This window comes from Gordionus sp. m RMFG-2023, chromosome 1, assembly GCF_954871325.1.
Source record: "Gordionus sp. m RMFG-2023 chromosome 1, tfGorSpeb1-WG-v2, whole genome shotgun sequence".
Classification (NCBI taxonomy): Eukaryota; Metazoa; Nematomorpha; class Gordioida; order Chordodea; family Parachordodidae; genus Gordionus; species Gordionus sp. m RMFG-2023.
The window spans coordinates 74,249,243-74,273,493 of NC_088775.1; the positions used below are offsets into that span (position 1 = coordinate 74,249,243).

General features: G+C 25.5%; 1 protein-coding gene and 1 long non-coding RNA gene across 4 annotated transcripts in view; one reads left to right on the forward strand and one right to left on the reverse strand.

Moving 5' to 3' along the window:
- Positions 1 to 1,008: 1,008 nt before the first annotated feature.
- On the reverse strand, positions 1,009 to 1,801 carry LOC135922311 (uncharacterized). Its single transcript, XR_010570844.1, has 3 exons — positions 1,634 to 1,801; positions 1,248 to 1,419; positions 1,009 to 1,201 (listed from the first exon to the last, which is right to left on the reverse strand). It is a non-coding gene; the product is annotated as an uncharacterized LOC135922311 (long non-coding RNA).
- A 4,361-nt stretch (positions 1,802 to 6,162) lies between these two features.
- LOC135928203 (nostrin-like) overlaps positions 6,163 to 24,251 on the forward strand; it is a 58,123-nt gene continuing 40,034 nt past the window's right edge. The window contains exons 1-4 of one of the 3 annotated variants that reach the window (XM_065464622.1): positions 6,163 to 6,252; positions 6,297 to 6,382; positions 6,818 to 7,015; positions 19,163 to 19,390. In XM_065464622.1, the coding sequence (XP_065320694.1) occupies positions 6,250 to 6,252; positions 6,297 to 6,382; positions 6,818 to 7,015; positions 19,163 to 19,390 (515 nt within the window). In that variant the 5' untranslated portion in view covers positions 6,163 to 6,249. Of the gene's footprint in view, positions 6,253 to 6,296; positions 6,383 to 6,817; positions 7,023 to 19,162; positions 19,391 to 24,251 lie in introns of those variants that run through there. The other 2 variants (XM_065464690.1, XM_065464761.1) reach the window with 2 other exon arrangements.

Below are 24,251 nucleotides of genomic sequence, written 5' to 3' on the forward strand. Positions count from 1 at the left end.
GAAATGCTAAACCATTTTAAATCATTAAAATTGTTAACAGAAAATTTTTTTTAAAAAAATCCATTAAAATTAAAAGCAATATTTGAAAAAAATGTTAAAAATAAAAAAAATTAAATAGATGCAATGAAAGATAATTTTCTAAATGATCATTTTATATTCTGCTCTTTAGTCAGTTCTATATTGGAATGTTTCCAATGGATAGAAATTTAAAATACTCACAAGTAGGCAGATTTAGTCTATAGATTTAAAAAAAATAAAAATTTTTATTTAAAGATGTCTAAGTTGTTTAATCAATTTTACAACTTCCGATTGTTTATTACAAATAAAATCTGATGTTTAAATATGCAAAATATGCTTTGCACCAAAAATTGATGTGATTTCTTTTATATTCCAATCCTTAAACAATGTAATGAACTGCAATTATAGCAAGCTTCATTTTTTTCTTCTGTATCAGCTCATAATGCCAAGATTAAAAGATTCTTTAATCATGAGTCAAATGAGAGGAATACTTTATCCGTGTCCATTCTGCCAAGATTTCTATAAATTTTAAAAGAATAGGCCAAATATATTATGAAAAATATCAAAAACAAATATGATTTGTGAGTTATATGAATTTTATCTAAATATGGAAATAATTGATTTTACCAATCCTTTTAACAAATTTTTTTACAACCGGAAGAGATGGTTTTCATTCTTCTCATTTATACGTATAAAGTCTTAAATTTCTTTGAAGCCAATTTTAAAAAACACATTCTTAATATGTCCAAAACTAAATTTGCATCTGTGATAACAATTTCATTGATTTACTGAGTTAAATTCCCAGAATTGTAAATAGTTATTTATTTTGGTGTTCTACAACATATATTTTGGTTTAAGCTTAGTATTTAAAAAAAAAATTAATATAAAAAACCCCCATCTAGCAAGATTAAATTTTTTATTGAGTACATAATTTTTTTTAAAAAAAATAAGAGAAAACCATATTCATACATTTTCCAAATATTTCTTCAAATGAAGGTATACTCTTTATACATATTTAATAAGAATGAAAATTTTGAACTTTCATCAAAATAAAGGTAAATTTTTGATTCATATCTCAGGCTTATTTCTAATTTGTTCATCAATAAGAAGGGAATTTTTGATTCATCTATCATCAAATTAAGGAGAAAATTCTAATTCCTTGTCAAACTTGATGATCTATCAGCTAGTAATCATATAAATGCAAATATTTACTTATTCATAAAAATTACCTTATTAAAAGATGTATAATTGTATTTCAAATATTTATTAGATTGTGGAATTGGATCCTTCCTTAAGGGTTTTTAATAAAGGAAGGCACAAAACACTCCTTGGTAATTTGTTCTTCGGAGTTTTGAGTAAGCTTGCATCTTCCCATGACATGGATCCATTCTTCAATAAGATCTTTATTGTAAGAAAAATATTCGATAATTTAAACATTAATATTGTGAAAATCTAAATCCTAACACTCTGATGAAATGACTAGGCTATATTTCTTAATTTGATATATTTCCATTTATTGATAATTTATTTAAATTTGAGGCATCTTGACCTTGAGTATACAATGTGAAATATTTATTAAAATAAAATTATCTGTAAAAATTACCAATACCATTACCGTTTTCTGTTGAGGTAACTTGGGTAGTATATAAAATCATCATTTAAATATAATCTAGTTCACATTATAGAAATTACTATTGGCTTAACATTTGTATGTATGTTTATTATCATTGGATGAATATTTTTTTTAAAGAATACTATTGACTTATGATTGACATTTTTTGAGGATTATTATCGTAGATCATTTATTTTGACACATATTATTTATAATATGGCAATGAGAATTACACGACATGTTAGATACTTACATTTGCATCTATTCGTCGTGCAATTTCGTTTGCAATAACAACGTTTAAATCCTTGCCCAGTTATTGAAGATATGCCAACCATTGTTCTCTAAAGATATAATGATTTAGTGGCACATCTCTAACGTTATAAAATTATTCTTTGCTGGGTCAAACTGTGACCTACTAGTATAATGACCAGATAAATAACCATTACTAGTTCCCAATTCATGAAACTCTTCTGTAGAATTATGCGTATTTACTGACAGCAACATTTTATGATCCAGTCGCCCGTGATCGACGGGCGGAATTGGCAATAATATGGAATCACTTATCTCTCCAGGTTTGATTTTTATCACTAGCCCTTTCATTTTTTTAGCTTGTACGATTAGACTATCTATCGAAATTCTTAATTTTGTTGATCAAAGATTCGGTAGCTATAAAAATATTTGAGTTTTTACAAAATAAAATTTTCACTTTATACTGGCTATAAAAATATGATTATGGAATTGTTACGAATAGACACTATCTCGTGAACCTAATACCAATAATTGAGTAAAGGGCTGACATCAAAGGTTTTCGTCTCATATAAGTTCCCTCATCCAACGATCTGGAAATTCATAAAGAGTTAGTAATTATATTATATTATCAATTTTAAAATCTTTTTCATTTTTAACTCTCAAAGACGAAGATAGCCTGAATTGTTAATTGTTACAAATTGGAAAAATATTCTTTAGAACTACTGGCTCCACTGTCAAAAAAAGAATATCGCGAAAATCCAAGAGGATTTTTCTAATTGTTGAAGATTTGATTTGCATTCAAGAACCATGCTGGATTATTTAAGGGCTAAATCTTACAATATAAATTTAAATGTTTAATTTAATTATATTATTGTATATATTGGTATATATATTATGTTTATTTATATTAATCATATTCTTTAAACAAAATTTTTTATAAAATAATTCTCTATGAAATACATTCTCTATAAAATCATTCTCTATATAATACATTCTCTATAAAATCATTCTCTATAAAATCATTCTCTGTATAATCTTTCTCTATAAAATTATTCTCTGTAAAATCATTTTCTATATACGATATTCTCTATAAATGACATTCTCTATAATTGTTTTTCTTTATAAAAATTTCTCTGTAAAATACATTCTCTATAAAATAATTCTCTATAAAATAATTCCCTATAAACGACATTCTCTATAATTGTTTGCTCTGTAAAGGTATCCCGTAAAGTATAACTTCCATATAAATGCCTTTTATTATAAATAATATTTCATGAATATGTCAAACCTTATAAGATTTGGAATTATTCGTTTTTATCAATTCCGCAAATTTTTAATTTAAAGTGCATTTAATATGAATATGTCAAACACAAGACATAGATAAGCATTTTTATTTATTCACATATTTATAATTTAACTTATATTTAACATAAATATGTCAAACTTCAATTCGAAAAATATATAGTATAACAGGGGCGTCGCTAGCCTTTACAATCTCAGGGGGCTCAGCTAAAAAAATTGATGGGGGGCTAGTATATTATATTTTTTTTAAATTTGTCGGAACAATTATTCTGAATTTCATATTTTGTCATTTATTATATTATGCATACAAAATAAACTGGCATATAAATAATTAAAACAATACAAGACATTTCTAAAAATAATATTTTTTATTACATCTATTTATTACAGTAAAATATTTTAGATCGCTGATATAAAAAAAATTTGTGTCTATAGAATTACAAGTGATAAAAAAGATTAATTAATTCATACATATGCCTCAATTGATAATAGTTTTTAAAAACCACATAATGCAATAATATTCTTGCAACTTACATTGACAAAAGGTTATCAAACTAATATAACTCTCTGTTACCATTTTATACAATGTTTTATATAATGGACTAATAAGGAAAAATTTATAAGCCAAAACCAAATCAACAATTTTTGAAGACAAGAGTATAAACGACCAATTTATAAAACTATATGGTGGTTAGAGCTTCCTTTTAGATGTCATGATGGAAGCTAGATAAATAATCGAGAAAATTATTGTGAGATATTAAATTTCTAAAAGATTATCTTCCATTTTATATGTTATATAAACGACTACACAATTGACCATTATTGTTTATCTAAATATGCAATCATATGCTCTCAGCAGTTGTAGTAATAATCTTAAATTACATAGCAACACAAATAATAGGTGCTGGTTAATTTGAAGTAATAGCTATGACACTCACGATGTAAATTAATATCAAAATTTATTATGTTATATAAAGTGATAAAATAAAAACACTAAAAATATTTGGAAGAAATAATTATGCAAATATATTGAAGCTTGAATTTATTTACACGGCAGTGCCATATTAGAAATTAGTGTTGTTAAATATTTTATAAAAAAAATGTATATAGTAGAGGATTATAAACTATGTGTCCACTTATTTTTTACAACATATTTGGACCTTGAAAATATTTTTAGGAATAGATATGATAATAAAATTTAAAACTAAATATACAGTTGATTAGTCATTTTGAACTCGGCTAATTACAATACAATGATATATCAATGTTACAATATTAAATTTGTTAATTTTCAAATAATATATGATTATATTTATTTAATTAAGGTTATATAATAATTTAAATAATAAAAGTCAATTAAACTTCAACTGTTAAAGCTAAATTAAAATTTTGAGTTATTGATATTATATTTTTAATACAGAATTTTGCAAGCTGACATATTGAAAATATAATTTATATGTATTAATCTAATCTAATAATTAAAATAGTATTCATTTTATAAAAATTTAAATAGTCTTATTAATTTCTAAATAATAAAATTAAATCTATATATTACCTAATGGAATTATAAAAGAAATCATTCAAGAGGCAATCAAAAAAAATATTTTTTAGTTCAAGGAGATATTAAGGAGCCAATAAAAAATTTTTTTTGCTAAGAGGGCTATTCAAATTTTTCAGAGGGCTCGAGCCCATGCGCGCCCTCTCCTAGCCACGCCACTGTATTATAAATATGTAAATTTCAATTATACGATTCGATAAATACCATGGACGATAAAAAAAGGTCAAAAGTCGATACAATTCAAGGAGGCGATGATAAATAATAAAAGAAATGATCAATGCTAGAAATGCGATAATGGAATGAATCTGAAGATCGATAAATTTCAACTTCACTAGGAGGAGATGTACATTAGGCTTATGAGGGGTGGTGTTGTAATTGTTCAAAATGACAATTAAATTGTTTAAATAACCATATATTATAAGGAATGTCAATCAATTTGGATCTTGTTTTATTTTTATATAAATAATAATTATGGATATTTAATTTTGGAACAATAAAATTTATGGTATCTTGAAGAAGAAAAATTATGGGTTATAAATTTTTGAGTTGTTGAAAGTCCATCCATTTAGTTGCCATAATTCTAAAACTAAAAGTAAACATACAGTAATATTAAATGATTCTTCCATTAAATACCACAAACTTTTAAAAATAATCTTTATAAAATTTAACTCTTTTAAATCCATGCTTAATTTTTATTAATTATTTTAATTTGCTCAAGAAAATTGAACCCTTTAAACCCATATTTTACTGATTATCTTATCTTTTAATTTGGTCAATAACTATCTATCTTTTTATTGTAAAATAACTTTTACGAATATTATGTTTTAATCATTTTCTCATTCATTATAATAAGATTCTTCTACCATTGTGTACATGGAATTTTTCAAAATACAATATCCACGTTTTTTTTCTTCTCAGTAAACATTAAAAAAAATGCTAATCCATTTAAAAGGAGCAGAAAAAAAACTTTTTTCCTCAAAAATATATTAACAAACGTCTCTAAAATCTTGATTACTAATTAACATTATTGTATATATTTCTAAGGGAGAGAGGGGTGTAGGGAGAAATTGGTTTATAATCATATTTACGAAAGCAAACAAATTTCAATTGGGGGATTCGCTCATATTGGTTACGTGCATGTTAAATTTTATAAGCTTATTAGAATGAATATGCTACTTATTAACTCCGAAATTATGAGATAATTGTCGAGTTATAGCCTAGTATTTAGTTATAATATAAATATACAGTTATTATTATAGAACTAGTATAATACAAAATATATAATAATCACTAGTATGTAAATTAATTTTTTTTATAATTTAATATTATTATTCAAATTTATGAAATTTTTGAAATGGTTTGATTTGAGAAGTGTAAAAGTACAATTTTTTGAAAAAGTAAATACCTAGCATAATCATTACATCATTTATCCCTTATTTTAAATTTTAGAAATTTTTTAAAAATGATACCTTTTTAATTCTTATTTTTTTAATAATATTAATTCTTGAATATGGTAAATTAATTTTATATTAGTAATTTATGATAAATTTATTATAGGGTCAATTAGGGTTTGAAGAGAGTTGCAAATCTATCAAAATTGGTGTCACTTTTTGCAAAGAAATTGCTGCCATTTTACAAGAGAGGTATACATAATTGACATCGATAATGATAACCTTTTTTTAAATTTAATTGTGCATAAATTCATAATTATGATTTATTCACTATTTATATATTCAGCTTTTTTTAAGCATAAAATATTATTTGACAGTTTAATATATAACTTGAAGTTTTTATTTCATGAATATTAAATTGGCTACATACTTTTTTTTATCTTCTTGCTTTCCGTAAATGTTAAATAGCAAACTTGTTTTGAGGGCCTGCCCAACAAACGTTTATCATTTTTTTTAATAATTATTAAAATTTTTGTTTCCCAATTTGGTTGATTTTTAAGAGAACCAAGCATTGATCTGTTATATACACATTTTTTGGTAATCACTGAAACTTGGGGAAATTTTGAATATTTTTTTTTTATTTAAAAAATTTTTTTTTTGTATTAAAAAATAATACGTCATAATAAGCGCAATTACTCTTTATCGCTATATGAAACAGCAGAGCTATGCTTGGACTATCTCATCCCATCTAATTGGGTTAAGAAATTTGGGGGTAACCTATGAGATGAGCCCATCCACAGTTCTTGGGCAGGCTGCAGTTACCTGTGCGCGCAAGAGGCGACCTACGGGAAATAAGAAGAGAGAGAAAAGCCCGTACCCGATTAAGTAAAATGTAAATTATAGGGAGGATCACACAAATCTTAAAATTTAATATTTTTTCAAGTTATAAAAATCTTATTGAATGAAAATAAATATGACCATTACTTGGTCAATCACAGCAGAAACTTTATAGACTCAAATGATATATTGACTCATACTTAATGTATTCACCATTTATCAGGGTTGTTAATCGCTACTTTTAAATAGCACGCTACCGCTATCGCTATTTGTCAAAAAAAGTAGCTCACTATTAGCTATTATTTTCAAAAGTAGCATTAGCTATTATTTTCAAAAGTAGCATTAGCTACTTTTTAAGCTACTTATTATAAAAAAAATTAGAAACATTTGTTTTATTTTTTGCTTATAATATTATTATATAGTAAATATATAAAAATCAACATTTTTGATTATAAAAAAATTTATGTAATAAAAATAAATATTTATGGTAATTTGTTGCATTTTATAGTGTTATGTGTCCAACTCTCTGCTGTGGTACATATATATGATATCTCTGATAACTTTACTATTAGAGCAACTTTCATCACTTTAAAGTTATCTGCTATTTTATTCATTAGTGTCTGGCAACATAAAACTGTTGTACCAGAGGATAGAGTTTTAGTCATCAAGGTAAATGCTGGATTATCAACCAAGGACATTGGCTGAACTGTATCAATTATAAAATCAACAATAACTTTATCAGCCAATTTCTGAGAAATATTGGCATTGATTATTAATTAATTTGGTTTGATTTGAATTAGTCTTTTTGGATGTGGAGTCGCCTATACCAAATTTATTTAAATGTTTCTCCATTTCCTTAAAGCTATTGGTATGAACAGTATAAAATAAATATTATTAGAATGTAAAAATGACAATTTACCTTTTGGTGTTTCTTGAGGGTATAACTGGATTGATTTGAGGAAATATTTTTTTTACATTTTAAACAAATAAATTTGAGGCCAGTTTTGGTTTTTATATTTATTTTAAAATTTTCAAATCTAGGGAATGGGAAATTTGTATTATAGCTATTAAAAATATTTTCTTCCCTGGTATTTCCCATTTCATTAATATCATTGTGATATCCATAGGCGATGACATTTTAAATTATTAACCCGTGATTCAGGTTTATAATACAAATGAAAATATAAATTACAAATTGAAAATATAAATTTCAAAATTAAATAATAAATCCTAAAAATTATAATTAATTATGATATTATATTTAAATTTTCATGTTTATACTTACCTTCATTATATTTTTTAAAAGTAGCTAAGTAGCGCGCTAAAATATTAAATAATTACAAAAAAGTAGCCGCTATTGGCTATAGCTACCAAAAAAGTTAGCGCACTACAAGTAGCACGCTACTTTAACAAATCTGCCATTTATGGAGGAAGGCAAGCATCCACAGAACGGTATCCCGTCTTAACAGAGAATCTTTTATAGATAATGCAAATATAGAGTTTTATAGAGAAAACAATGATAGAGAAAGCCGTTTATAAAGAATATCTTTTATAGAGAATGATTTTATAGAGAATTTATTTTATAGAGAAACTTTTAAAGAGAAAACAATTATAGAGAATGTCGTTTATAGAGAATCTCGTTTCTAGAGAATGATTTTATAGAGAATTTATTTTATAGAGAAACTTTTAAAGAGAAAACAATTATAGAAATCTCATTTATAGAGAATTTATTTTATAGAGAAACTTTTAAAGAGAAAACAATTTTATAGAATGTCGTTTATAGAGAATGATTTTATAGAGAAACTTTTATATATAGAAAATAATTATATTTGAATGTCGTTTATAGAGAATCTCGTTTATAGAGAATGATTTTATAGAGAATATTTTACAGAGAATTATTTTATAGAAAATATTTTACAGAGAATTGTTTTAGAGAGAATTATTTTATAGAGAAGGATTTTATAGAGAATGATTTTATATTGAAGAATTTTATAGAGAATGATTTTATAGAAAATGAATTAAGTATTATTTAATAAATTTTCTCAAAAAAACAAGCCAGATGCCGTCATATAAATTCTCGGAACCCTTGAATAAAAAAAGGGAAAAAATAATCTTAAAAAAAATTATTCACGTTCCTGATTTGTATTGCTTATGAATAATTATGATAATATTTTTTGAGTTTCCTGTTGTTATTTTTTTTAAAATACGGTGAACAATTAGAAGTAGTAATGCTAAAATTATGAAAATGTTTCCTTCTCTATCAGTTTCTATTAGTGCTTTGCTTTAACTAGTAGAGTAGCCATTTTAAAAAAAACTATTAGCAACAAAGCCAGCCTTACGCCAATTGTTTTAGAAAATTTTGTCAATATTTAGTTGCTTTGTGCATTATTTTAATCTGCTTGGCCCGGCCCGAGTTTTTAAAAAAAAGCTTTTTTTTGACCCGGCCCGTGTATTTAAAAAAATTAAAATACGGCCCGGGTTTAAGGTCGGGCCTATAGGTCTCTGATTTATAGTGCGCTTTTATAATTTATTTTGATTTTACCAATTTCGAAAAGAATCTACCCTGGGAATTTCATGCGCCAAAATTTTTAATATTTTTATTTTGTTATATTTTTTCATTTTAAATCATAAATTGAGCGCGTTTTATTAAATTTTAAATCTGATTTTCCGAAAATGCATTATAATATGTGTAGAATACCCACCCTATAAATTTCAGAAGATCTTATATTGAACCTCTTTTTTACATTAATCTGAAATTTATAAGTAGTGTCTAAAAATCAGCTAAACATAATTTGGCTTAACCGAAAAATCGCCTAAAACTTATTAGACAAAATGTAGGGACTGGGAGCTAGGCTAATCGCGCGTCAGCGTTACGCAACACTAAGTCTAGTCTTTATTTAAATTATTTTATATATTTATTATGTAACTATGACGGGCGATTAACCGAGCTCCTTAGCCGATGCCTAATTTTTGAATAATTAGTTTTCCCTATTTTTATGCTCTAATTATGCTTAGCCGATTTTTTAATCTAAAAACTTTGCTAACCGTTTTGGAATTGCCTAAAATTTACCGATTGCGCAACATTAAGGGTGGGTATCTGGCAAAATCAGATTTTTAAATTTAATAAAACGCACTCAATTAATGATTTTAAATGCAAATAATAACAAAAAATAAAACAATACCCATCAAACTATCGCCTTACCAAAATTAAGTTTAGTTAAAAGATCACTAGAGTACTGTCTAATATTTACAGGGTAGGCTGGGAAGACCAGGGGGTGGTTGGATTAATTTCTGTCAAAATCGTCATAGGTCCGAAAATAATTGTATCTGAATTTACAAAATACAAAATGATTGTTCAAACCCTTACCTAAAAATTATACATCGACAAAATTTAAAATAATATACTTTTTTCTCTAAATTGATTTTAGTACAATTAAAATTTGTTATTACAAGCCTAAACTCCTTAGCAGTATAGAGAAAGATGAATCAATTTAAAATGTTTTTTACAGGTTTTTTGCACTTGTTAAACATTCCGAAGATCAGACTTTTAATATATATAAGAAATTTTTTATTTACATATAGGGATTATATTTATTGATACCAATTTGTTTAAATATGGTTGGTTCACAGACAAACTTGTATTTCATCATATGATTATAAGAATTGTATCATGATATACACTGATTTTCATCGCCTTGTAATGTCTTTCTTTAGAAAATATCGAAGCTTGATATTTGCAGCAGATTGCACAATATTTTACTAACTCTTTACACTTAGAAGATATTTCAAATACCTAATTATCAAAAGATTTTGCATCATATATTATAATACTACCCCCTTCTTCCCCCACTCCCCTCATTTACTATACCACATCAAAATTAGAACAACGGAATTCCAAATATAAACTACCCATTTTAATTTCAATGCCAATCTTGAGTTATAACCCCTTCCCCTGTGGTAAAAGGTCCTGTTTAACATTGTTTGAATGGTTAAGCGTCTTTTTATTATTGATAGTCGGTCTATAGATCTGGTTATAAGCAAGTATAATTATCATTTAAATTTCTTCGTATCATTAGGGCTAATTATTTATTCAAAATTTTCTGTTGGGGGTGGGGGGGGGTGAGTGTTTCTTAATAATTTTTTTTTCATGATTAGCAATATTTTTATTTTCCAGCATAACATAAGGATTTTCATTATCTACGCTTCCTGAGACAGATATCTTACTTTTCTTATATATTTTTTATAGGGCCTTGCTTTCTACTGTAAAATGTGGAATCATAAATGATAAGTTCGCTTCAACTTGTTTAATTAATTTTAATATCCGTCAATGATTGCTTTTAAAACTTTTATTTTAAATCTTTCTAAACCTCTTTTAGTCTTGAAGAATACACATTTAAAAAAATATGAAGGCATAGAAAATGTAAAAAAGAGATATTTTCCATTTTTTAGGGTTGTATCTACTCCTTGAAGTACAACTCACAAAGTAAATATTTTATTCCATTAAATTTTCTCATCTTCGGCGATGATAGTAACGTCCAATCACTATTATCGCCACTCTAATAAAATTTATAACATTCATCAGATTAATAAAATATAGCAACTGAAATGAAATTGAAATATACTATAATTTGTGTTAAAAATAGCTGTTATTTTTAATAATATATGAGGCATGTTCGATCCATTCAATTTTAGCTCTACTTATATTTTTTATATTTTTATATCCATTTTTATACAATTTTGTCTTTGATCACATAATTAGAAAAAAGACTCGTCAGTAAGCAAGAACTTAGCAAGAATCAATTAAGGAAATCAATAATCTATTTTTTCCCCAATTCCTGAGTCACAATAGTGGCAATATCATCATCAGAGATTACACGAATTAAAAACTGAGATGGATAGCAATTCAATTCGACAATCTACCTATGATGCTGAATATTGTTCATGTCTTGTGATAAGCTTTGACCTTGTCTTTTTGATTAAACAATAAGAGAACTTTATACAAATTTATTATCAAAAAATGCTTATCAAGTCCATACTAAATCCCTCACTAATTAAAGCATGCTTTGTCAAAGAATAATATAAATCCGAGGTCTAATTATCTGTTTGGCTCAATGTTTTAAATAAAACTTTTTTCTTAGTGCCTTGCAAATTTTATTTATTTCGGCCAAAGCTCCATCCAAAATCTTTATTTTTAGGAGCCTAGCCATAATTTTAAATTTTAGGCCTGAGCCTGTCCTGTCCCAAATTTAATTGAAAAATATAACTAAACGCATATTTAAACAATCAATTAATATAAAAATTTAATTCCTATACCCTAATCTTTAGAGAAATCTATTTTATTGCTTAGAATCTTTTTTATATTTTTTGAGTCAAAAAAAATCAAAAGCCTTAACCCTATTTTTAAAAAAAAAAAAATTTAGACCCAAGCCCGACTTTAACTTAATTTCCAGGTTCAACTAAGTCTGTCTAAAGGCCGATAAATATAAAATTGTAGTTTTCATCAAACTCCCTTCCCGATATCGCAACTGATGTAATTCATTTAAGATAATGCATTCGCGGCAATGAATTCGCGATAATGCATTCGCTATAATACTTTGCGATAATACATTCGCGCTTATACATTCACGATAATGCATTCGCTATAATATTTTCGCTGTATTATACTCACTATAATGCATTCGCTATAATGCATTCGCTATAATACATTCGCTATAATACATTCGCGGTAATGCATTCGCTATAATATCTTATATAGAAACCTTCAATTGACGGTTTTGGTTTTTTAGGTAGGACAAAATTATGGTGCTTCTATTAAATCAAAAATATTGGTTTCTCTATAAATATGTGGAACCCCAAATAGAGATCGGCACCTTTCGACACTCAATATATTAAAGCCATCGCATACATCTAAATGTGTATCATTTGATTAATGAATTCTTAGTTATCTATATTAAAAAGATTTATGAATAAAATTTGTATAATAAAATAGAAAGTATATTTAGAAACATGTTCCGAAACGCAGAACGAACGGAAATGTGACATATTTTTTACCCAAACTGGTTAAAACCTTTTCTTAATTAAAATTAGAATCAAGATTCTCGTCCGTCATATTATATCCATAAGGGTAAAGTTAAGAACCCTTCTATAGGCTAATTTAGGTAGCTGACATATAAATGCAATATATAAAAATTTTAAAAATGGTTGGTTCAGTTTAGATTCTCTTTAATAACGGTTCATACATATTTAACAAATCGTTTCAGGTTTGGTTTAGCTGTTAATAATCAAGCTAAACCTTGATATGAACTAAAAAGAGTTTACAAAAAAACCATTGTTGAAACAAATAAAGTCATCGAAAAAATACAACAAATAAACTAAATTGTATTATTAAAATATTAATTTTTATATATTTTTCAAATCCCGCATAAATTTTTTGAACTCTATAATTGTCCCATATATAATATTTCTTTATAAAATCAAAGAAAATAATTCTCTACAATGTAATTCTCTACAAAATAATTCTCTATAAAAGTAATTCTCTTTAAAATCATTCTCTATAAACAACATTCTCTATAAAATCATTCTCTTTGAAGTCATTCTCTAATAAGGACCTTTTCTATATAATAATTCTCTTTAAAATCATTCTCTATTATCGACATTCTCTATAAAACCATTCTCTATAATATCATTCTCTATAAATTAATTCTCTATAAAAATTATTCTCCAAATAAAACATTCTCTATAAAACATTCTCTATAAACTACATTCTCTATAAAACAATTTTCTATAAATGCATTCTCTATAATTGTTTTCTCTATAAATGTTTCTCTATTAAATACATTCTCTATAATGGTTCCTCTATAAAGACTTAGAACCCCACAGAACTGGAAGAAAATTTTCCTCTCATTTATATATATACATATATGTAAAAATTAGGGATGTACCGATATTTTTTATCTGATCGGGCCGATATTTCACCTATTTTAAAAATTGGTTATAAGCAAATATAAAATTTTCCGATCCAATCCTATAAAAAATGACGTTTTAACAAAAATAAAAATTATAAAATTTAAAAAAAAGTTATATATTCTACCATTTATTATAAATAAAATCGAAATTCATTTTTATGTTTAATTTTTTAATAATAATAATTAATAAGCATTCTGCCATATTGTTATTTTTTTGCGCATTCTGTTTATAAAAGTGTGCGATAATCTCTTCAGAATCTGTTTTTAGTGAAATTGACAGTCCCCATCGCTGCAGACCTCTGATAAATTGGAAATTTTGGTATTTCTAAAAAGAAATCTTCGATATATTAATTTTAAATATTTATTTCAAATTTCATAATATATTTGTTTATTACTTATCTAAATAGATTAATATTATTACTTATTATATAAATAAGTGATTTATCAATAAAAAAATTTTATACCCAGAATTGCAATTGAATTGAATATAAACTATAACTGATCATTATTTATTTTTTTTTCTCTTTAGCTTTCACCTTTTCTGGTGGTAAGCTCCTTCTCCACGGGACTGATTGAGGTATAGACTGTGCTAATACATCTATTACTGTAATGAAGAGAAGTGGGCTGAGAGCCGGCCCTTGATGAACTCCTTCTGCTATTGTGAAGCCTGCTGAAGTACCTGTTGTGCTACGGACTATTGTTGTATGGCCCATATACATATCCTGTATTATTCTTATATATTTTTCGGGAACCTTTTTGTGGCGTAGCGCCCACCAGATAAGTTCTCTTGGGATTCTATAGAAGGCCTTTTCTAGATCGAGAAAGACCATGTGTAGCTTTTTGTTCTTTTCCATGTATTTTTCACACATTTGCCTAATTGCGTGGATAGCATCAGTTGTTGATCTTCCAGGCATAAAGCCAAACTTAGTCTCTCATATTTCGATTATGTCTCTTAATCTTTTTTCTATTATTTTTTCGTATATTTTTAGACATAGTTTTATGCCCCTGTAATTTTGACAATTGTGTGGATCTCCTTTATTTTTGAAGATAGGAACTAGATAGCTCTGCCTCCATTTTTGGGGAACCTCTTCATTTCCAAGTATTTTATTGTACAGATTTGTAAGGAGATATATTCCATCATCTCCTAGTGCTTTAAGGCTTTCGAATATCGTCTGGACCCCTAGCTTTGTTGTTTTTCATATGCTTTAGGCATGTGATTATTTCTTGTTCTGTTATAGGTTGTACAAGGTTTTTACATGGGGAGTGTTCGTCTAGATGTAGTATGTGGGGATTAAAGTTGAGAAGGTTGAAAATATTCTTTCCATCTATTCATTATTTCTTTTTCCTTTATTATCAATTTCCCATCTTTATTTTTGATTACTTTCGGAGCTCTTTTTATATACCTAGAGTTCTTTTCTCGCTGTTTGGCTAATCTGTATATTTTATTTTACCTTTCTTTGGTATGTAGTTCTTCATACATGTCATCGTATGCCATAGATTTGGCCCTAGGCACCGCCTTTGTAGCTTTTCTCTTGGATTTTTTGTAATTTGTCTTGTCATCTGGGTTTTTGGATTTGTACCATATTTATATAGGGCTTTTTTCTCCTTTATAGTGGTTTGTACCTCTTCATTCCACCACCATAGTTCTTTGCATGATTTGGCAGTGACTATTAATCTGGATGAAATGTCTGTCCACATTTTTTCACTGACTTGTGAGGAATCTATTGTTTTAATGTTTGCATTGATTGCAAAGGCATCTGTCATTGTTTTTAATTTGCCCCATTTGATGCATTGTTCCAGATCTTTTTCTGAGTGGATTTATTTGAGATGTGTAAATCCATGACTAGTAGCTTGTGTTGTGCGGCGATATCTTCTCCTGGGATGACTTTGCAGTCTATTACATCTTTTAATTTTCTGCGAGAGATTTAGCATGTAATCTATTTGTGTTTTCCTTGTACCACTTTCGTATGTTATTAAATGACTGTCTTTTTCCTATTGTAGGTGTTGGTTAAGGCAAGGTCGAAGGCTTGCGCAAATTTCAGTACATGCTCTCCTTCATCATTATAACTGATCATTATAATATATTTAAATGTCATATGTTATGGTATAGTTAAATTATAGATGTTATACTAATAAAAAGTATATTAAATATTAAAACCATTGGTATCTTTACAGGATACAAAATTAAAATGATATCGGATCGGTAATTGGCCGATATCAATTTAATATCGGATCGGCCTCCAAAAAGTGATATCGGTACACCCCTAGTGAAAATATTTTTGTATTATTAAAAATATGTCATAAGTAAATTAATTAAATTTTAAATGATATAAATTATATAGAACTATTTTTTTCCTTAAAATATAATATATTATTATTGTTTATATATTAAGTTTATTCAAATAAATTGCTTAATTATCTAGCATTTGATTTAATAGTCCTAACTTAGTATCATCCAATATGCACACACCTATTAAATTTTTAAATAATATACTCTTTTTTAATGTAAAATTAAATAATTGTGAAAATTTTCTCTTAAAAATGGAAAAGGTGTGCGCTATATTAAATGCTAATAAGTTTAGATTATAATTTTTTTTTGTGAAATCTTTCACAAAAAAATGAATTTCTTAAAATTTTTGAAATGAAACTTAAAATTATTATTACATCAAAAAATTCCACCCATATGCACACGATCACATATTTATTATTTTTAGATAAAAAAATATAAATAAATCGAGTTTCAGCCTACCCATTTTATAGAACTAGGCACTTAATATAATGAATTAATCAAATTAAGGAATGCATTCTGTTTAAACTATTTGCATTATCATTCAAGATCTGTTTAAAATAATTTTTAATAATTACCATTTTCTATTTTCATGATGGAAATGGAATAAACATAATATGTAACTTTTAAACTATCTATGGTCAATATAAGTATATAGATTCATGGAAAATTTGCATTTTTTAATTTTTTCATGCCTTATTGATGATTTACATGCTTACAACCACTTTCCTTAAAAAAGTAGCTACTTAAGCAGATACTTAGAAATTATTTTTCCTTAAAGATAATTAATAAAATAATTCAGCCTAAATTATTATTTTTTTGATAGTCATAAAGGAGATATTTAAATATGAAATATATATCAATTCTATATCTAGCAAAGAATATCTTTTTCCCTAAAAATATATTTTGCCAAACTACTCAACAGGAGAGAACTAGATAAAATATGTAAATTATAACTTATTTCTGATCACAAGGTGTCATCATTTTGATTTCAAGTAATAAGTAAATGAACCCAAGAGACTAAAGGATTTTAACAGATTAAAAATTTTTTAAATATTTGAATAAATTTAATTATATTCATCATTTTAAAATATTAATGGAAATTTTTATTAAAGTGGCAAAATAATAGTTTTGCTAATTAAAATGACCAGTAAATAGTTACTTTTGAAAATTTTGGATATGTATATCTTATTTAATATATAGTAATTTCTCAAGTTTTGAATTATTTTTTATTAAATATATAAACACTCCTGGTTTGATCTAGTGAAGTTTATTTTTTGGAGAAAAACTATCACACCTTTGATCATAAATTTTGAAATAGCTTATGCCTTGACATAGACTGGAACTTGGAAAAAATTGTGGAACAGAATGGGAACATTGATTTCAAGGAAGTCCTAGAACATTCCAAAAAATTTGAAAATTAATTTTTGATCACTACTCATTTATAAATATTTATTTTTCCAAATTACATCTTGTCTCACATAAAAATATTATTACTCATTATTTAGTATATTATTGAAGAATTTTAGGATTATATTTTTTAAAATCAATTAAAAATAAATAATTTTCCTTCCAATTTATGTTTTTTAAAACTGAAATTAGATTTAAGTTATAATTTTTTAGAGAATGTTGTAATTATTACTTAATAATTATTGATGTTTATTATAGGTTTAAATGGTTTATTAATAAAAATAGAAAGATTACATTCTTATAGGAATAGAACTTCTATTTTCGGTAGAGCAGAACCGAACACAAAAATATCTTTTGCCCCTAAAATTTGTTTTATTTATATCATTGTAAATATATATTTATTAAATTTTTTCAGTGGAATTATTTCTTTATTTAGATTGTGTACATTCAAATTCCTTTGATTAAAATTTGTAAAAATTTTGTATAATAAAAAAAATTATATTAAAAATGATGGGTTATATAAATTATTTATAAAGTAAGTTATATTGAAATATAACTCTAACTTTTAACAAATTACTATTAAAATAATATAATAACTATTACCCTTTAATTATGTAAAATTAGTTACTTTCCAAAAGTAACTTTTAACAACACTACTAAATAAGTAACGTATTTTAGCTAACTACTCATAAAAGAGGGTGACTATTAAACTGGCTTAGCGCCCCCCATAGGCTGGCTTACATATTGGTTTCAATCTATTGTATTGGTTTATTTTGCCTATATTATATTGGTATTTATTTATATCTATACAACACACAGAAGAATAAAAAATATTTCATTAGAAAAGTTTTCAGACCGGCATTATTTGAGTTTTGATTCCCACTATCTTCCACTCCAATTACGATATCGTAAATAAATATATGCATATATTTTCATAGATACAAAAATATTACTATCACAGATGCTAAAATATATAGATAAGAGATCCAGATTTAATTTTTCTAAGGTAATAATTATTGCGCCAATATATTTTTTCGGGAAATTCAAACCGCATATATATCACTTGGTAAATTAAACATAATGATATATTTTTAGCATTATTCGAATTCACTAAAATCTAAAAATATTTTATATTCTTATTAATTTTCGAATAATATTTATATTGATATTGCCTTTAAACTAATATAGCACGACTATTGGATTGATTTATCAGCTATTGGTTAGCACTGAGCAGATAAATATAAAAATCGGATTGGTATTGATAACCAATAGAATATTGATATTGTTATCTCTCCTATTGACTTTGACGTCATTGCTAATTATAGTTATTGGTCATGGGTTATAAAAAATTTTTAAATTTCCCCTAAAAATAGATAATATTATATATTACAGAAATATGAAATTTCTATATAGGAAGTTAGTTCCATCATTGTGAACTGAATTTGATTCTATTTTTTATGAAAGTTAACCCACAACTGTAATGTTCATATAATATTTTTATTTTAATTGGCCATTCAATTACTCCCGTGAAAGGTCTAACCTAGAATCTCATTACCACAAAAATCTCTCCAAATTAGCCATCAAGATGAGTCGAACAGTACAAACCCATCAGGAGCAATCTAAGCTTACTCACTGTAAAACCCTCTCTAAAAATGCTTCCATTGATGATAAAAAATCAAAACAATCGAAGGATAAATACGGTCAAATTAGGAAATCATTCAGGCTCAAGAAAGATAAAAGGCAGACCATCAATGTTGAAAAGTGAAATTAATTTATATACTAATATTTTATAATATATTATGATCTTGCCTTATTTTATTTTAGCAATGATTGCATTCAATTTTTTTTGGAAAAAAATAAAATAATATCAAATAAAATCTTACTCAAATTAGAAAAAGGCAGGAAAAATTTAAAAAAATATATATATAATAATAACAGGTAGTTGACTTAAATTATAATTTTCGTAATTTGGTTTAAAAATATGATTTTATTTAATTACAAATTAGGTATATTATTATTATTATTTATTTAATGTATATTTCATACTTATTAACGCAGCATTATTCTCGAGTAAGTCCATTTATTACTTTTAAAATGCAATTTACATTTTGGGCTAAGTTCAAAATCATTTTTTAAAAATTCGAATTGTTAAAACTTTCATAAGTTTTAAAATTTTTTTCTTTAATATATTTTATTTTTAAGACATAGAGATAAAATTTCTTCATTTTCAATTTTCATTTAGTTATTTATTTTTTTATTATTTTCTTACATAGACTTATTTTTTAAATAAATTATTTTACTATTTTGGGGGATTTATATTATGCCAAAATTATTTTTAAAATTTGGACATTTTCTATTTTTTTTTGGTTGGCAATCTTTAATGCTATCTTGAGATTCGGCCCAATAGCATTTTCTCGATCATACTTTTTAGGGATGTACTGATATTTTTTATCGGATCCGGTTAGTCATTTGTCTTTTTTTAAATATGGGTTATCGACCGATAATTATTAAAATTTACATAAAATGGTGTCTTCATAATATTTAAGAAAATATATTTATTAAGTTAAGAGTATTTTTATTAAAATGATAAATTTTTTAAAAAACGAACTAAATAATTTTAAACATGAATAAAAAAATTTAACAATCTACATTGATCATAAATACTATACTTTTACACTATAGAAAGACTTTTGGAACAAACAAAAAAAGATTATAATGTTTACTATTAATAAGCTAAAAATAATAGGTTAATTAAAATTTGATAGATGTATATTTTAAATGACATAAGTTATTGTTATGTTATAGTCATAGATTATGGTATAGTTATACTATAAAAAAGTAGATAAGTTCATTAAAAAATATTAAATATGTATAACGAACAAATTTGGAATAATTATATCGGATTGGTAATCGGCCTATGTCTATATTATATCAAATCGGTCTCTAAGAAGTTGTTGTATCGGTAGACCTCTAATACTGCTATTACGTTTTACCCTTATTTTTTTTTAAATTAAAATTTTTTAAAACCTAGAAAATAGAAATAGGGAAGATATTTTTTATGTCATAAAATCTTAAATTTATTCCATTTTAAATTTAAAAATTTACACAAATCCTTACTTTATAAAAAATAAATTTCAAAAATCACATAAAAATTAGTTATTTTGACCATATGTTTTTTTTTGAAAACAACGATCAAGGTTTTATTATAATCCTAATCAAAATTTACTGCTTCGAATTTAGATAGTAATAACGGTAATCTCATAAATAAAATGACATCTAAAAAAATCATTTGCGATTCATCTATAATTTTAAATGTTGAAACTAAAAAAAAATTTCTATAAAGTAAAAATGAGTAAGAATTTAGGGCCGTAAAACACCGTGGTTGTCTTTTAAAATGAATTTTTTCTACTCACTCCTAGTTAGCAAATCCTTTCCCCACTTTTTACCCCACTTTTTGATTAGGATTTAAATTAGAAATATTAACTGGGCCCAAAGGGGCGATACTATTTTTTTAAATTAGGCCGGGTTTAAAAATTGAGGCCATATGTGAACCACTTTTACATATTTTTTAATTTGCGATAACGATGAAGTAATGGGGGCTGGGGTGGTTAACTATATTTTTTATGAACGATGTTCGTTTTTTTTGAAAAAAATGATGAACAGCTTTCCTTTATTGGCGCGTTCAAATTTAACGTTCGTTCAATTTTAAAAACACATTTTATTTTTATTTATTTAAAAAATTTATATTAATCCTAATTTTTTAAGAAAAAGTCTCTTATTTTTTAATTAGCTGTTTTATTTCCTTTTAAATTTCAATTTTTTTTAACACGCCATTATTATGGTTTATTAATTTGAATATTATTGTTTATATTCTAATTTATTAGATTATAGTGTAAGCATGGATATTATTCATCATAATCCTCTGTGATTCTGAAAATTTAAAATCAGATGAATTAACATTACCATGACCATAATATGATAAATATTTTACGGTATCTCTTATATTAAAGGAACTAATTCAATACATACCAAAGTTAAAATGTGCCCAAAAAGTATTATATCAGTTTTAAAATCTTCAAGTTCCCATTTAAAACGACATTTACAATATTAATTATTTTATTTTATACAATGTAACTAAGTATAATCATTAAATTTGAAGAAAAAATGCCTTAGGTATATTTGATCTCAAGATTTAATATTTATAAATTAAAAAAATTAGTAGCCTAAAATATGGTTAACTATTGATAGACGCAGTAATAAATGGGATTAATAAAAGGTATTAAACCTATCATTATCAAATTAATTACATATATTTTTTATAAGATTAGAACATATATGAAGATCAATATGATTTTTCTGCAATTATACAACCAATATTTAAGCCTCAATGCCCATGGATGAAACTTCCACAGAACAAAACTAATAAACTCATAGCGTTATTGAAAACCCTTGAAATTATATTGCAAGAACTCTTAATTTTTTTGACGAGGAAGTAGAGGATGAATTAGAGGAGGCTAATTTATCTCAATTTTTTGGAGCAAAAGACAAAACAATAAATGTTTTTAATAAATTCCCCATGTTAGAAGAGTTGTTAAGTTTAAAACCGCAATCCATCTGCCCATGTAGAGCATGTTTTTAATATAGTTAATGTCATATTAACTGCCAACCGTTTTTTCAGATGAAAATTTTGAAAAACAATTGTCATTAAAAATTAAAAGAAATCGCTATATTATATTGCATTTATAATTATATTATCAAATAAAAACTATATTCTTTTTTATCATGTCTAATATAATGTTTAAAAAATATAAGACATATATTAAATTATATTTTAAAAAAAATTTATAAAATTTTGAACGAACGTGAACGCGTTCGATTTTTGTCCAATAAACGTTGAACGCGAACGCGTTCCATTTTTTTAGAAATGTTTCTCCATCACTAATATTTTTATATTATTAATTTTTTACTTTTATAATATGACCTTTTCATTACCAATATATATTTTTTTTATAAAATCGATTTTTTTTTGTAGGGAAAATTATGATACGAGAATACGATTATTTTTGTAAATTTTAAAAATGTACAGAGTTGAAAAATTTATTTAAGATATCATCTTATTATTTTTAATCATTTATTCCATCCATCTAAAAATTGAGTATAAACGATTTTGGATCGTACCGTGTAATAAAAAAAAGTTTTAATTAAACAGTGTTTTTAAAAGATTGAAAGTATTCTATAAGAACCTTATTTCATCGGCTGGGTATTTAGTGTTATATATTCATTTTTTTAAATTGTTCCGGAAAGAATTTTAAAATTATATTTTAATTAGATGATCAGATTATGATAATGCAAATATCCTCAATTATATTTTAACATTTTTATTGTGGATATATAAGAATATAACGCTGAAGGATGCATTTATCAAAAATAAATTTGTAAAAACGTGGTTATAGAACATTATAATACTCAGTTGACGATTTATAAAATTTAATTTATCATTTTAAAAACAGATTGCCCTCGAATCAAATCGATTTACAATCAATATCAAATAAGTCATTTACGCATTACAAACACTAATAGTTAATTTGCTTTAATTAATCCGCCTGGAGGTGCGAATATATAAGTCAATTAAATCTTATCAGTGAAACAAATAATTATTAATTTAACACTAATTTTTTTGAAGATTATAAGATAAATGACATTTTATTATGACTTATATTATAAATTACTTTTTACTAAGCAATTGAAAGATATCAAATTAATTTAATCTAGTCTTTGTTAGTCATAATATAAACTTTTAAAATGATTACTTTTTTTTATAAGAATTTTTTAAAATCGAGGGTGCTTTTTTAGGAAACACCGTGTGCCACTGTCAGCTAATTAAAAAAAATTTTTGTATTATTATTTTCATAATAAAATAAATATAGCAAGAGTATGTGATACAATATGTTAAAAATATTTTTTTTGACAAGATAAAAAGGAGTATTGACAAACAATGACAATTATCGCGTAAGTATTTTGACCAGTAGATAACCAACGCACTTTAAATAAAAAATAACCCATTATATTATGGGATGTCTACGGGTGCAGCTCAGTTTCATATCCATATCTTATTTTTTGTGATAATCAAAATGGCGTTTTAACGGTCTCTTTGGGATAGATGGGACCGGACATTGATTTGATTTTTTAACTTCCAAGGCCACCTGGACAGGAGTCGAATCTCGGCAAAAACTATCGCCCTTTAAATTAAATTTTTTTATCCTTTTTCCTTTTTCCTTTAAAATTTTAAAAAATTAATGATTTATATATTAGCTAAGGCGAGCTGTAGTCATTTAGTTTTCAATTTAATATTACATTGATTTATCATATTCAAAAAGACCAAATCTACTAGGAATCACATTCTATAAAAATGAAATCCCCGAATTGTAAAAAAATAACAGTTAGGAATTCAGATCAAATAAAACACAATCATAACGGCTTTTCCTAATTTTTGCCATTTTATATTTAGGCTAAATCTTACCGATATTTAACCCCTCCCCTTTCTTGGTTCGATCGGGTCCATAACAAGTTTTTTAGATTTTTCATTACACAAAAGCGTTTTCCTATTGAACAAATTTAATTA